Source organism: Ovis aries, chromosome 17 (genome assembly GCF_016772045.2).
Source record: "Ovis aries strain OAR_USU_Benz2616 breed Rambouillet chromosome 17, ARS-UI_Ramb_v3.0, whole genome shotgun sequence".
Lineage (NCBI taxonomy): Eukaryota > Metazoa > Chordata > Mammalia > Artiodactyla > Bovidae > Ovis > Ovis aries.
Genome location: NC_056070.1, coordinates 64,516,023 through 64,532,218, shown reverse-complemented (window position 1 = coordinate 64,532,218; position 16,196 = coordinate 64,516,023). Strand labels below are relative to the sequence as shown.

The 16,196-nt window shown below is 50.9% G+C and overlaps 1 protein-coding gene and 1 long non-coding RNA gene across 3 annotated transcripts; one reads left to right on the top strand and one right to left on the bottom strand.

Moving 5' to 3' along the window:
* The first annotated feature begins 924 nt into the window (after positions 1-924).
* Positions 925-7,047, top strand: ISCU (iron-sulfur cluster assembly enzyme). Of its 2 annotated transcripts, none has more exons than XM_027956661.2 (5): positions 925-1,049; positions 2,507-2,620; positions 3,421-3,531; positions 4,993-5,071; positions 6,515-7,047. In XM_027956661.2, the coding sequence occupies exons 1-5, from the start codon at positions 936-938 to the stop codon at positions 6,598-6,600; spliced, it is 504 nt and encodes a 167-aa protein (XP_027812462.1). In that variant the 5' UTR covers positions 925-935; the 3' UTR covers positions 6,601-7,047. The 2 variants fall into 2 exon arrangements, with proteins under 2 accessions (XP_027812462.1, XP_042090665.1); XM_042234731.1 differs by having other exon boundaries at positions 4,993-5,172; positions 6,515-6,713.
* Positions 6,947-15,021, bottom strand: LOC132658011 (uncharacterized). The gene is made up of 2 exons (XR_009596925.1): positions 14,921-15,021; positions 6,947-7,224 (listed from the first exon to the last, which is right to left on the bottom strand). It is a non-coding gene; the product is annotated as an uncharacterized LOC132658011 (long non-coding RNA).
* Positions 15,022-16,196: the final 1,175 nt, after the last annotated feature.

The window sequence follows — 16,196 nt, the reverse complement described above, 5'->3', positions numbered from 1 at the left end:
GCACCATTCATGAGAATAACTCATTTCCCAGAGATTCCTTCTCTTTATCTAATGCCTGGCGCCTAGCACTTAAATACACGTGAGTTTTGATTTTATAGGATCATATTCTGCAAACCAGTATCAATAAATTACATTAATAAATATTTACTTAGAATCTCTTCATTGCTATATCTTGTGATTTAATCTGTGCCAGTTTGCTTTTTAATAGAGACATAAACATATACAATTTTTAAAATCAGAGCAAAGTATTCTTTCCTTTAGTTAAGCTTCTCACTTTAGTGGTAGAAAAGCCTTGGTGGGTCTATTTATTGCCTTGCTCCCTCAGTAGCAAGCTTAATTGTGTCGTCTTGGGTTGTTTTCCCAAAGCACCCTGACAAAAAGTAGATACTCAACACAAGATTTGCTCAATGGATGAAGAACTGTCCTTGAATTAGTACAAAAAAGATCGAGGTTTACAATGACACTATGTTTCACTTAGCAGCACACAGCCAGTTAGGAGCAGAAATGGGATTCTAACTCAGGACTGTTCAAGTCAGAATCCCAACTGGGCCCCTCTGGGCAACCTAGGGCAAGTTACTAAACCGTTCTGATCCTCAAATTCCTAAGCTGCAAAATAGAGCCAAGAAGGGTGGACTGGTTGAGCCTCTGCGCCGAAATAGGCGGTGGGGCTTTGTCAACGCAAAGCTGGGTCCTGATTTCCTGCTCAAGGATCCTCAAGATTCAGAACCCAGCTCGGTGGACCAGCCCTCGAACGATTTCAAACCTTTAGGCTCCGCGCCGCGGGAACAAAACGGGGACACGTGAACGCAGCGGGAGGGCGCAGGCGCAAGGTCGCCGGTACTTTAGAGGGTGCGCGCTCCCAGCAGGGAGCCGACTCGCGCACGCGCCCCTCCCCTCGGCCGCGCGCTCCACCTGCGCAGGCGCAAGCCCTCAAGATGGCGGCGGCTGGAGCGGGCCGTCTGAGGCGGGCGGCGTCGGCCCTGTTGCTCCGGCCCCCGCGCCTGCCCGCCCGGGAGCTCTCAGCTCCCGCTCGGCTCTATCACAAGAAGGTAAGAGCGGCCCGGGGGTCCGCACCGGGCGGGGGGGCGGGCGGGAGTGCGAGGACCCCCCAGAGGACTTAGGGGTCCTAGCGGAAGCCCAGCCTAGTGGCCCTCCCCGCTCTGCGCGGCCCTGGAACCCCGACTGCAGCCCAGGGCCCTGGCCGCCCCCAGCCCTGGATGGAGGGGCCTTCCTCTCAAGAGGCCGCCTCGAATGGCTTTCCCTCGCTGCGCTGGGGCGACTAACCGCGCCTGAAACAGGAATGACAGCTCCCGCTAGCCTAGCGGCAGCTGCCCTCAATCTGAAACATCCATCCGGCCTTTAAGCCTCTCGGCTGCCCAGGAAGCAGGGTCCTGCTCTGTCCGGGCTAGCCGGACACACAGCGGCCGAGTGACCTTGGGCGAGTCACTGCCCCGCGCTCGTCAGATGGGGTCTGGGCAGCGCCCCCGGACGCGAGTGCATTGCCTGCGGAGTCCTGGGCAGGGCGCTTGGCACAGGGAGGCCGCTGAGGGTCGGTGTTACTGTTGCAGGAGCTCAGAGCCTCCGAGTGGACATGGACGTGTAACCAACAGTCGTCACGTTTTTGTGTTTGTTTTGGTTTGGTTTGGGGGTGGTGGGATGCTGTGAGTTAAGACAGGTTGGGTAGTTGGCAGCCACATGAGACGTGTCTCGCTTGGGAACCGGTTAAGTAAAAAAAGTGCGATAAATCAACCCCGGGGCAGAAAGTCGAAACTGGATATTATCTTACAGATCCTTGGACTTGGAAGTCAAAATCCGTGGTCGGATAGGTCGGGGGAAGGGGACTGGAAGTTCGGAATACTTAACGACTAACTGGGAAACAAACCGCAAGGTTTTTAAAGCCTCGCATGTGCCAGTTTGAATAGATGTCTACTCTGTTCTGGCTTCCACGCGTTTGCGCACAGACCTCACTCCCCGCGGACCCAGGGCTGTATATTGTTGACAGTACACGCGGAATGACCTGGCGCGCGCAGCCTTTCCGCCACCAGAGCGCGCTGCGGCACCGCAGATTTCAGGGCCCCGAAATACAGTCATGGTGGTTATTTATCACCACACACAAATGGCTGTATTCCATAGCCTTGTTCCTCCCGTAACAATCTCCATGAGGCTTCTGGGACCATACAGACGTGTAGGTTTTTGCATAGTAATCATTCTTTTGAGAATGGATTTTCTTCCGAAATTACACAGGTGCTGTTTGAGCCCAACTCTGTGACTTGGGTGGTTAGAGGTCAAGTAATTAGTTGTGGTTCAAAACCCCACAGAATTAAGACATGATTTTGCTGATTTTTCTCCAGGATCCCCATATCTCTTAAATCCTGCCCAAGTGAAATTTGGTATTTAGTGATGGCCTGCCAGGTCCAGCTTGCTGACTTGAAGGAGCTTGCCATCAAAGTCGGGGAGATGAACAGCAAAAAAGAGTGACTGTGATTTCTCTTCACTCTCATTTCAGGTTGTGGATCATTATGAAAATCCCCGAAACGTGGGGTCCCTTGACAAGACATCTAAAAATGTTGGGACTGGATTGGTGGGGGCTCCAGCGTGTGGTGATGTCATGAAATTACAGGTACCCCTGGTTTCCATCTTTACTGGTGGTAACGGTGACCCCTTTGCTTGAACGGTGTTCTGTAGTTGACAGAGCATTTACATGTCCAGCATTTCCTCTGGTCCCCATCTTGATTCCTGTGAGGTGGGAGAAGTCAGTGTTACAAATGATTCCAGCAGGGGCTGAATCCTAGTCCTCCTGGTAAACTGTGCTGACCCCTTCTGACAAAATAAACAGATCTCACGTTCATACTCACTGTATCAGTTAGCTATCCCCAGAGGGACGGGAAATGCCACAAATCAAACTCTGCCTGCCCCGGTGGAAGCGCCCGGCACTCTGGTAAACCATAGCTTTCTCCACATCTCCTTCGTCACTGTGGTGGGAAGCTGGCCAGGCGGCTTCATGCGTATCTTGGAGAACAGAAGCAAGGCAGGGAGGAACACACTGCATGCAGTTTGACGTCAAAGGGGAAAGCACCAGCCAGTGACCTTCACTGCCAGCTCTGGCAGTGCTTAAAGGCACACACTGACCCAGCAGCTGGGAAGCCAAAAGTCAGGCTTGGGAGTGGGAGGAGACTGGGCAGGAGGCACACTTTGTGGCTGATCTTTGCCAGCGAGGCCTGTATAATTCTGTATAGTTGTTCCTGCTTGCAACTTTTCATTGCTGAACTCTTTGAAACAGAGGGGCCTCAATAATCAACGCCCAAACTTTTAAGTATGGAAAGCAGGAACAAAACTCTTAGGAAATGCCCTGCGGGCCTCCCTAAGTGCCGGGCTCTGCAGGCAGTGCCAGAACCCTGCTAACTCCTGCCTCTTTTCCAGATTCAAGTGGATGAACAGGGGAGGATCGTGGACGCCAGGTTTAAAACATTCGGCTGTGGCTCTGCCATCGCCTCCAGCTCATTAGCCACCGAATGGGTCAAGGGGAAGACGGTAAGGCTCTTGAAAACTGGAATTAAGTCATATCCCCACACACCTGCCTCTTGGTTAAGGGAAGGTTTTAAACAAACACACACTATAATTTTTTTCTAAATATTCCAAGGATTTTCTTTCTTAATTTTGCTTACCCAGACTTTTATCAAACTCTTCTCCACATTGGGAATTATGGATAGTCTTAAGTGTTTTTTTAGTTAGGGGTTTTCTGTTGTTGTGGACCATTTTTATTTGTTTGGGGGTTTTGGTGGTGTTTTAACTAAATCAAAAAAAGGTCCCCACCTACTCTTAGAACACAACAGAAGTGGAGAGAAATCTTTGGCTTTCTCCAAGGACACAGATGTTATCATTTCTTAGAAGTCTAAGTCTGCTCAGGGGTGGGTGTACCATGGTTTGTTTTGTTTATTTCTTCCCATCTGGTTTCCGGAAGGATTGCAGGTGGCTTACAAGGATTCATGAGATAACTGACTAGCCTTTCGAAAGTCCCGTCCTCATTAAAACCTCTCAGAAAGGCCAGACTGTAGGTGCTTGTCCTTGCAGCCCCAGCAGCTGGAGTTCAGCAGGCTGAGTCACAGAGGCCTGTGCCGGGCAGCTCTGCTGCCAGGCCGCCTGCCAGGCCACATGCCACCAGTCCCCTGTGACTCAGGGCCTCCTGGCCAGCAGGCTCCTCAGGGCCAGGAAGCAAAGACCCAGCTTGTGCCGGCCGATCTGTCCAGAACGATCATCAGGGGGAGTAGGCATGAGGAGACAGGGCACCTCAGAAAGTGGAGAGAGAGCGTTTCTCTGACCTTGAGAGCCTCCCATCTGAGTTTGCAGGAACAGAACTTGAAGCTTAATTCAGTAGAGTTAGTGGACTTGGGAGACTGGGGGACAGGCTGGGAAAATGCTTTCCTTAAGGCAGCAGGCCCTGCTCCACAGAAGCCTGCCTCCGGGTCTGCCCTTGGCTTGAGACAAAGTCCAGGCGTTCTTTCAGTTCACCTGGAGGTGAAAAGTCCTCCTACAGGCCAGGGATGTACCCCAAGGTCTCCTCCTAGGAGCTATCTATGCTGCTGGCCCTGGCCCCGCCCACCTCGCTGACACCATCCAGCTCACAGAATCGATGGACATCAGAGAACTCATAGTCACACAACCAACGCAGGAAATCACTGCCTTTCGGCAAACAGGCTCGAGGAGACTTCCTGGTGGTCAAGTGGTTAAGACTCGGTGCTTCCACTGTAGGGAACGCACGTTCAATCCCTGGTCGGGAACTACACTCCCTCATGCCATTTGGCCGAGAAAAAAACAAAAAAACGGCTGGAGCTGCTGGCCTCAAGGAGATCCCTCCGAGCCTCCCCGGGCTCTGCTCCTGGCTGTGACAGTGTCTCTGCAGGCTGGGCTCACCCCAGCCCAGCAATGTTTGCTCTTCGGCCCCACCAGACAGAGCATCACTAAAGCTGCCCCTCTGTCCTGTCTGCCTCTCAGGTGGAGGAAGCCTTGACCATCAAAAACACAGACATCGCCAAGGAGCTGTGCCTCCCGCCTGTGAAGCTGCACTGCTCCAGTACGTGTCGCCTCCAGCACGCCGACAGGCTTGGGCTGGGGGCGGGGGTGGGACTGGGGCGTTTCCGTAATGGTGTCCACATGCATCTGGACAGGTGAATGGTGAGTTCTTTGGGGTCGTGGAATCCACGTTTATAACCTCAGAGGATTAGAGCTCGGGTTGTCTTCACAGCCTCCAGAAGATCAGGGCCCCAGGGTCTCCCGGCGGGTGCTGTGGGTTGGGCATCATGCCGAGCTGGTCGCGGCCTCACTTCTGACCCTTCGGAATGTCCTCCAGTCGTGTCCTCACCTCCTCCTCACAGAGCAGGAAATGAGGGCTCAGGTTCAAGCCGCCCAGCCTCACAGCTCCTCAGGAAAGGGCCAGAGTCTAAAGCCCAGACTTTGATTCGGAATCTGTGCTGTTCCCACCCCACCGTGGTGAAGTTGGCACCGGTGAAGGAGAAAATGCGGCTTCCACCATGATCCCATCTGCCGTGCATTTTATCATTTCCTTTCCAGAGGCCTTTACTCTCGGGGTCTGCATCTGTGTATATGGGATGACTCAGCCCAGCTGTGCAGTACCCTTCTCTTCACTGTCCTGAGAGAAAGCCCAGGTGCCGAAGGCTTTTACTTGGCTTTCCCGTTCAGTCTAAAGCCTTAAAAATCTCACCCTTCTAGGGGAAGGAGGGAATGAGACACAGTAGCCTTAACCAAGTGACGGAGGTTTACTGACCAAATTAGTTAAAAATCAGCAGAGAGCCAGGCCTCCTGCCAGGGCAGGACTCACAGGGCAAGACATGAGTGCCAGGGCCCGGACGGAGGTCTGCTGAGACCCTAGTTCTTTCCACTTAAGCTGGAGTCTCAAATACCCGAGAATAAAGGCCATAGGTTGTAAACATTTTCACGTGGTTTCAGAGAAACCCCTGCCTTTTCATCAGGCCTTCATGGGCGCTGGAACTTAGCCAGTGCTCTCCACCGCCACTCCAGCTTTCTCAATGCTTGTTTCCCCAAAAGCCTCCCTTTTAATACCGACTCCAACATAAAAGCTGCCAAACTTGGGATCACTAGAGTGAGCCGGCAAATGCCATCCCACCCCCAGACTGACGCGACCCGAGTTATGCCAGCCAGCATCACCGACATCCACCGTGTTATCCCGACTTCCTTGTGAGCCGCTGAGGACTAACATCTGTTGTGTCGTTCCCCGCCCACCCCTGCCCCAGTGCCCCAGACACTTGACGTATACAGCCCTCACGCTGTCCCAGCAAGAGGCTGAGCTAACGTAGAATCCCAGGTGTGTGCCCCCCGGTCTGTCCCAGAGCCGCCCCAAGGAGTGGCTCAGGAAACGGCCAGCTTGCTCCTGACCCTGCACCCTGGTGAGGGGACTGTCAAGCCCGTCCCAGCACCACTGTCTCAGTTCTTAAAGATGTAGAAACCTACAGGCTGTGTTTTGTTCCATTACCTGCAGTGCTGGCTGAAGACGCCATCAAGGCCGCCCTGGCTGATTACAAGCTGAAACAAGAGCCCAAAGCAGGAGAGGCCGAGAAGAAGTGAGCCCCGGTGACAGGGGCCTCAGCGCCCCGCAGGCCGTCAGCACCCCCGCCACACAGCCACAGAGGCGTCCCGGAGCCCTCGCACTAAATAAAAGCGCTCTGAGGTCCACACAACCTGTGCTGCTCACCTTGCGAGTCTAACTCAAGCAAAATACACAGCCTAGTTGTTCTGAACCCTGGGGTTTCCTGCAGCTCACTTGCATCGCCTTAACCTCGCGCGTGTCTATCTCAATCCGTGTGTATGACCCCAAAACTGAAATCAGTAGCGAAGTCTCAGGTTTGGGGAGTCGTGAAGTGCACAATATCTAATTCTACCTGAATCTTTTGGGGAAAGATGACCAGTAGAATGCCTTGGTAAGATTATTTGGTAGGACCAAATAACATACAAGTATTGTACATAAAGCAGATTTTGCATCTATATAATAAATAAAGGAATGTTGTAAGAGTGTCTCTCTGGTAAGCCTTGTCGCTGGGGCCCCTCCCTCCCTTCACAGGACTGCCTTCAGCCCCACGGGGTTCGTTCATAGATGCTGGATGGGGTGATGACCGAGGCTCCTCTCCAAGCAAGCTGGGCGGCAAAGATCACACGTGAAGGTCTTCACAAAGCCGATGTCAGTGACGTCTCCTGAAACGAGCGGGGGAAGGATATGGCCATTACTCTTCACTGGTCTTTACAGAATAGCAGGCTGGCAACTCAAAGTGACTCCAAGAGATTCTTTCTGTAACTCCCCTGGTTTCTGAAATCTGAGGAACGCTGGCTTGGACTCTACCCTAAAGCTGTGGACCGAAAACAGATAGAGGCCTGAGGAATGAGCTTTAAATAGCAGTTTCTAGGCCCAGGGTCTGCTCCAGGTCTGGCCAGGCAGTTCCAGTATCTGACTTTTTTTTTTTTTAACTTTTTTTTTAATGGAGTATAGCCAATTAACAATTGTAATAGCTTCAGGTGGACAGCAGAGGCCCTCAGCCATACAAATATACGTATCCATTCTCCCCCACAGCCCTCTCCCGTCCAGACTGCCACACAATGTTGAGCAGAGTTCCTTGTGCTGTCCAGCAGGCCCTCGTTGGTTATCCAATTTAAATATAGCAGTGTGTACATGTCCATCCCAAACTCCTTACTTATCCCTTTCCCCATCCTTCCCCCCCAACCAGCAGCCATAAGTTTGTTCCAATACCCGACTCTTGAGAACCTCTTGGGTGGTTTTGTGTGGAGGCGATGAACCAAGCCATCAGGAAGAAACCTCTTTGGTCCACACCTGCACAGCTGTGATAACTTAAGTAGTTCGTTCTGAACGGTCCGTATGTATACGGTGATCTAAAGTTTTAAAACATCCACCTCTGACTCAGGGACAAGTAACAGGCACCTCATCTCTGTCCGCCTATCCCATCCTCCCCCAGGGTAGACAGGCGATGGGTGGGGGGTCATGCAGAGATGCCCTTGGTCACACAGCAGCTCAAAGCCCCACTACAGGAGGTCCAATGGTCTAGTGAAAACATGACCTCAAAATGCCAGCTAAGACTCAGATCTGCAACTTCAAAAGTAAGATGTCCTGACGTTCAGGCATAGGCTGGCTGGGTCTTCTCTTAAACATACCTCCTTTGTTTAAAAAAAAAAAAAAAAAAAAACATGAAACGAAACTCCTCTGGGTTCTGGGGAAGGGCATGGAATTTCAAAGGCCCTTCCCCACACCCAGTGGGGAAGGCCACAGAGCAAGGCCTTCATCAGAATCTCAAATTAGAGCAGCTGGGTGGAACCATGTCACATTGTCCCGTGTGGCGTCTCTGCTGTTTAATTCACGGTGCCTCTAGGCTGCGCTTGTCTCTTCATTATATGTGGCCGCCCTGCAATTCCCCACCACTGTTCTTTGCAACTTTTTTAAAACGAGACATTTTTGTCCCAGTTACACCCTTTGAGAGCCAAGCCTAAATTCTACACATCAGAAGCTCTTCATAAACAGCCACGGCAATAGCCCAAACCTCAAAATATGTGGTCATGTAGCTGAAAGATGAGAACATTTTGGTTGAACTTCCATGAGAGACTGTCCTTGGCCCAGACACAGCTAGTCTGAACCACAGGGGGGCACCATGTCCCCGTGGGTGAATTCAAGTCTACAGATGTTGACATCCCAACAATCTTCGCATCTCCACATAAACTCTTCCACGGGAGATCCCAGCGTGTAAGTGACAGAAGCTCCATGCACTCCTGCGTCGGGCCAGGCCCTCACATTTGTAATCCCCTCCATCCTCAGCACAGCCCTCTGGGGTGGGCATTGTTTCAAACAAGCAAACTGGCTCAGGAGGTCAGCTACTCCCAGGCCACGAGGTTGGGCGTGGGCTGGGAGACCTCAGAGGCCGAGATTCTCCTGCCCTGTTTGCTTCCTGCAGAACTCGACACCGCCGGAGGCTCTCCTGTGCCCTGAGCATCAGCGGGAGGTGACCCCCAACACAGAGTGAGCCCTAATCCATTCCTTTGGCCAACTTGCCGCCAAGCACTGTGCCTGGTCCCAGCCGTGCCTCAGTCATCCAGGAGCCCAATTTAACCCCAACATCCGATTAAATCTGATGCTTTGTGGGTAGGGCCTGGGCACAGACGTTTTCCCAAAGCTCGCCGGGAGTTTCACAGAATGCAGCCCTGAGAGAGAACCACCGTGGAGTGCTCTGCACTTTGCCAAGCAGTTTGCTAAAATTATTTCCGTGGAGGCTGACGCTCCTATGAGAAGGCGTCCCTTTCCACCTCCAGCTCCCTCTCTGCCCCTCCCACCTCATGCATCTGCCTTTGTCTGGGTCTCTATCACCTCTCTCCTGGCCTCCCCACAGGCCTCCCTGCCTCCAGCCTCACTGCTGGAATCCAGTCCCTACTCTGACCCTGTCCCTCCTCTTGAAACCTGACCCTGGCTCCCTATCGCCCTTCAAACAAATCCAAACTTCCTACTACATCGATCCATCTCTTTGCTCCAGGCCCACCAAACCTTCCTTTCAGCCCTGTGCTACTCCCCCGACCAGCAAGAGCCCAGCCAGGCACCTTCCCTTAACTTCCACTCAGCCTGGGAGCCTCATCTCAGACACTGCCTCCGCAGGGAAGCCGATGCCAACTCCCCCAGGCTGAGCTAGGCGCCATCGCTGCTCCCAGAGCACCTGCCGTTCCCTGATCCCATACATATTACGGATGGTTTTTGTACTCCACTCTTGCCTTGTCTTTCTGTATCATTACTCAGAAACTTGAGTCTTTTTTAAACAAATTTTTTTCATATTTAAATAGGTAAAAATAAATAAATAGGTAATATACTTTTTTTTTTTTAATTCAGGACTTCCCTGGGAATCCAGTGGTTAAGAATCCGCCCACTAAAGCAGGGGACATCTGTTTAGTCCCTCATCTGGGAAGATCCTACATACCATGGGGCAACCAAGCCCGAGCTCTAGAGCTCAAGAGTCGCACAGCTACTGAGCCTGAGCACTCCAGAGCCTGTGCTCCACAGCAAGGGGAGCCGCTGCAACGAGAAACCCCTGCACCACGGCTAGAGAGCAGCCCCAGCTCGCTGCGGCTGGAGAAAGCCCACGCGTGGCAGAGAAGGCCCAGCATAGCCAAGAATAAACAAATAAAAATGTAAAAAATAAGAATAATAAATATAACTAACTCAATTCAAACAGCCTGAAAGGGAACAGAATGATAGATAAGCTTCCTTACCACCCCTACTAATTCCCCAGTCTCCCTCCTCATAGGCAATCTCTGATCTCTGTTTCTTAGCTGTCTTTCCAGAAATTTTCATGTGGATATGCTTTGGAAATGCCTGTTCATTTTTTTATTTTTTACACAAATGGTAGCATACTACACATACTTCTGTATCTTTTTATTTTCCTCTTAACCATATTTCTCCATTTCAATTCCTGTAGACCAGCCTCATTAACAGCTACCCAGGATTCCATGTAGGATGGTTCATGATTTGGCCTTCTATTGATGACAGTAATATCAGTTATGGCTTCCCTGAAAGTGAAGGAGGAGAGCGAAGAGGTTGGCTTAAAGCTCAACATTCAGAAAACTAAGATCATGGCATCCGGTCCCATCACTTCATGGCAAATAGATAGGGAAACAGTGGCTGACTTAATTTGGGGGGGCTCCAAAATCACTACAGATGGTGATTGCAGCCATTAAATTAAAAGACACTTTCTCCTTGGAAGGAAAGTTATGACCAATCTAGACAGCATATTAAAAAGCAGAGACATTACTTTGCCAACAAAGGTCCATCTAGTCAAGGCTATGGTTTTCCAGTGGTCATGTTTGGATGTGAGAGTTGGACTGTAAAGAAAGCTGAGGACTGAAGAATTGACGCTTTAGGACTGTGGTGTTGGAGAAGACTCTTGACAGTCCCTTGGACTGCAAGGAGATCCAACCAGTCCATCCTAAAGGAGATCAGTCCTGGGTGTTCATTGGAAGGACTGATGCTGAGGCTGAAACTCCAATACTTTGGCCACCTGATGTGAAGAGCTGACTCATTTGAAAAGACCCTGATGCTGGGAAAGATTGGGGGCAGGAGGAGAAGGGGACAACAAAGGGTGAGATGGTTGGATGGCATCACCAACTGGATGGACATGAGTTTGGGTAGACTCTGGGAGTTGGTGATGGGCAGGGAGGCCTGGCATGCTGCAGTTCATGGGGTCGCAAAGAGTCAGACACAGCTAAGCAACTGAACGAACTGGTGGCTTAGTGGTAAAGAATCCCCCTGCCAATGTGGGAGATGCAGGAGATGCAAGTTCAATCCTTGGGTCGGGAAGATCCCCTGGAGAAGAAAATGGCAACCCACTCCAGTAGAAATCCCATGGACAGAGGAGCCTGGTGGGCTACAGGCCATGGGGTTGCAAAGAGTCTGACACAACTTAGCAACTGAACAACAAATGTCAATTATGGGACCCAGCCTCTGGTCCAGCTCTTGTCTTATTAGGGGCTTCATGAACGCTTATTTAGTGAATGGATGGAGGGAGGAAGGATGTGTGAGTGGATAGATGGGTAGATGGAGGGGGTGGGTGGAGGGTGTGTGAGTGGATGAAGGACAGATGGAGAAACAGAGGCTCAGAAAGGTGAAATGACTTTCCTCAGATAGCACAGTGAGGAAGTGGTAGCTTAGAGCTCCAGCTGTGGTCCTCTGCCCACCTCCCACCCCCAAAGCACCACACCATGGCCATGACCACATCTGTAGTCTAACCTTTCCTAGATGTTAGTCCTGGATTCCAGCCACTTGGGGCCACGTCGAAATGCACTTTTACAACTTCCCATTAAGCACTGTCCTGCCAAAACCGGCTATCTGTATCCTGGAGTCTTCTTAAAAAGCCAAGCAAATGAGAGGTGATCAAGGCCCCTTGAACTTGAGACAAGAAGAGAGCAGACTCTGTGTCCATTTTCATGATGGAACAGATTTCCGGGTCCCACTGAATCTTGGCAGAGTTAGGGGGACCCTGCGGATGAGCTCCAGCCCCAGCCAGAAGATGGATATGAGTACCTCTCTCATTGGTGGCTTTGTGGCCTGTCTGCTTGCTTCCTTCATCCCTCAAGATGACATCAGCTCAGCCCTCAAGGAGGGCTCCCCAGAGAAGACCTCCACCCAGGGAGCAGCAGCAGGACAGAGCAGGGTGAGCTCAGAGCCTTGGAGTCAGAAACAGTGGCTTCAAATGCTGCCTAGCCCTGTGTGACCCTGAACAAGAGACCTCAACCATCCCAAATCTCCATTCATTCATCTGCAAAGTGGGGTGACAGTAGAACCCACCTGGTCTGGTTGACGTGGCCATTAAATGAGAGGAAGCGTGTGAAGCACGCGGCACTTAATGCTCACTGTTGTCACGGTCGCATGGCTCTTTAGCCGCAGAGACACACCCGGCACAGCTGCCGGGTGCTTTATACAGATGGGCTCATCTACTCTGCACAGAAATCCTAAAATTCCATGATCATCCCATTTTACAGAGGAGGAAACTAAAAGGTAAAGGCATGTGTCCAAGGTCACAGAGCCAGGACGTGGCCGCAGCGGGGCTCCAGCCCGAGAGCTCAGACCGTGACTGGCCTATTCTCTCTTACGGCCGTTTTTACTTCTGTTAACATCAGTCTCATTACCATGACTCGTAGCAACGGTCACTGTTACAACCACTGTTATCATCACTGCTGCTATTACTATTTTTGAAATACTGTACGGAATTCCCTGCGATTCAGTGGTTAGGACTCGGCATTTTCACTGCCGGGGCCCAGGTTTGATTCCTGGTCAGGGTATTCTGATCCCTCAAGCCATGGCAAAAAACTAGAGTGACAGGAAATAAAAATTAATAAAGTAAAACAAAATACTACAACTTCAGGCTTCCAGCCTATGGTGTCTTCGCCTTGGAATGAGCCCTCAGAGCACGGCCTCCAAAGTTACACAAGTTGTAGTCTGCCTGCCCCTGTGCAAGGGACACACAGACGTGACTTCTGTCACACCTGGCTTGACAGGCAAGCTCACTCCACTGTACTTGGTCAGCCACAGAGCACAGCTACTCCCAAGGCCAGGCCTCAAATACCACCGGCACCCTCCCTGCCCAGCTATCTTTGGAAATGTCCTGTTGGGCACTCCAGCCTGTGGCCTCACCTCAGGGAAGCCCACATCCCAGAATAACTCCTGGAGGCCCCCCGGGTAAGGACAACGCTTGATGCCCTGGAGCTGCTGGTGCAAAAGAGGTCCTGGGGGCCTCCATCCCCCCACCCCACGCTGGGGCCTCAGGCTGCTGGAGCAGAGGAAGCCCCAGCGGGGAAGTCAGGCTGGACCCCTCCCCACCAAACATCTCTCCACCACACACAGCCCCTTTGAGCAGGACCACAGGATGTGAGGGAATAACCTTGGATGGGGATCTAGGGACTTGGGTTCTAATCCCAGCTCTGTCATGATCTCTCTATGTGACCTTAAGCAGGTACTTAACCTCTCTGAACTTTGATTTCCCTTCCTGAAAAATTAGCAGAATACTAGCTCCTAATGGCACCCCACTCCAGTACTCTTGCCTGGAAAATCCCATGGATGGAAGAGCCTGGTAGGCTGCAGTCCATGGGGTCGCTAAGTCGGATGTGACTGAGTGACTTCACTTTCACCGTTCGCTTTCATGCATTGGAGGAGGAAATGGCAACCCACTCCAGTGTTCTTGCCTGGAGAATCCCAGGGACGGGGGAGCCTGGTGGGCTGCCGTCTATGGGGTCGCACAGAGTCAGACACGACTGAAGTGACTTAGCAATAGCAAGCGATAGATGTGTTGTAAGGATTAAAAGAATGATCACAAGTGGAAAAAAAAAAAAGCACATTACCAGGCATGCAATAAACACTCAATGAATGTTAGCCATCATCACCATCGCCATCATCATCACCCCCATCACTATTATCTTCACCCCCATCATCACCCCCATCATCAACACCATCACCCCCATCATCACCATCATCATCCCCATCACCACCATCCCCACCATCACCATCCCACCATCCCCATCATCATCCCATCATCCCCATCATCATCCCATCAACCCCATCATCACCATCACCATCACCCCCACCATCACCCCCACCATCCCCATCATCACCATACCCAACATCACCATCACCATCATCCCCATCACCACCATCCCCATCATCATCCCATCATTCCCGTCATCACCATCATCATCATCCCCATCATCATGAAAGGTTGTTGCTGAATCATGCAAAAACGCCAGGATTCTTGGCCTCCGGAGGAGAAGAATTCAATCTGGGGCCAGAGACGAGGCTTGATCACTCAGAGCTTTTGTGAAATAAAGTTTTCTTAAAGCATAAAGGAGATAGAGAAAGCTTCTGACATAGACATCAGAAGGGGGTAGAAAGAGTACCCCCTTGCTAGTGTTAGCAATGGAGTTATATACTCTCCAATGAGTTGGAGAAGACTCTTGAGAGTCCCTTCGACTGCAAGGAGATCCAACCAGTCCATTCTGAAGGAGATCAACCCTGGGATTCCTTTGGAAGGAATGATGCTAAAGCTGAAACTCCAGTACTTTGGCCACCTCATGCGAAGAGCTGACTCATTGGAAAAGACTCTGATTCTGGGAGGGATTGGGGGCAGGAGGAGAAGGGGACGACCCAGGATGAGATGGCTGGATGGCATCACGGACTCGATGGACGTGACTCTGAGTGAACTCTGGGAGATGGTGATGGACAGGGAGGCCTGGCATGCTGCGATTCATGGGGCTGCAAAGAGTTGGACACGACTGAGCGACTGAACTGAACTGAACTGAATGAATCCAGAGAATGTCTGGAGGTTGTAAAGATCTCACCAGACCTACTCCCATAACTTACATTTTAAGATAACAGGATTAGCCAGAAGGTTTAATCCAGAGACTGTCCTCAGGCAGGATACATAATCCTAAGGAATGTAGAAGGAAAAAAAATGTTTGTCCTTTTTTCCTCCTTGAGAATTCCAGACCCTTCTCTCCTTGGGGACCCCTAGACTTCTTATCAACCTGCCTAGGAAATGACTCTGTCCATCACCATCCCCATCATCCCCGTCATCCCCATCATCATCACCATAATCATCCTCAATACTATCACAGTTATTCTTGTCATTATCATCACCACCGTCATCACCACCGTCAGCAGTAGTGACAAACGTCACCATCACGGTCACCGCCATCGCTATTGTCACCATGACCGTTGCCACGGACTATACTGTGTCCCCTCTCCCAAAATGCATATACTGAAGCCCTAACCTCACTGTGACTACATATGAAGATAGGATCTTTCGGAGGTAATTAAGGTTAAAAAAGGTATAAGGGTACAAAGGTACACTCATGCTCAGAGGATAGGCCATGCAAGGACAAAGGAGCCATCTAATAGCCAGAAAGCTCCCACAGAAATTGAGCCCTACTGGAAATCTGATCTTGGACCTTCCAGCCTCTAGCACTGCGAGAAAAGAAATTTCTATTGTTCAAGCCACGACATCGGTGGTGTCTTACGGCAGCCTGAGCAGACTGGCACATCGACCATCATCATCACTGCCAGCATCAGTATCAACGTTTCCACCATCATCGACATGACTCCATCATTATCACTGTCAGCAGCAGTATCAACATCACCACCATCTTCAACACCTTCATCATCACTGTCATCATCAGTACCAACATTATCACCATCACTGTCATCATCAGCATCGACATTATCACCATCACCAACATTATACCATCATCACCAGTATCAACATTACCACCAGCATCAACAGCCTCATTATCATTGTCATCACCAGTATCAACATCACCACACCATCCCCATCAGTGTCATCTTCAGTATCAATGTTTCCACCATCATCAAAACCATCATTATAACCGTCATCATCATCAGTATCAACATTATCACCTTCATCATCAACATCACCGTCATCATCAACTTTATAACCATCATCATTACCACCTCCAGTATTCTAAGTCAGATTCCCCAGAGGGTTGACTCTCGGGTGGAGTTAACAAGCCGGGTGTTGATCCAGGAGTGTTCCTGGGATTGACACCTGTGGAAGGCTGGCTAAGAAAGCAGGACTGAGCAGAGGGAGAAGATGGGTGGCAGGGTAACCCCAACAAAGTCT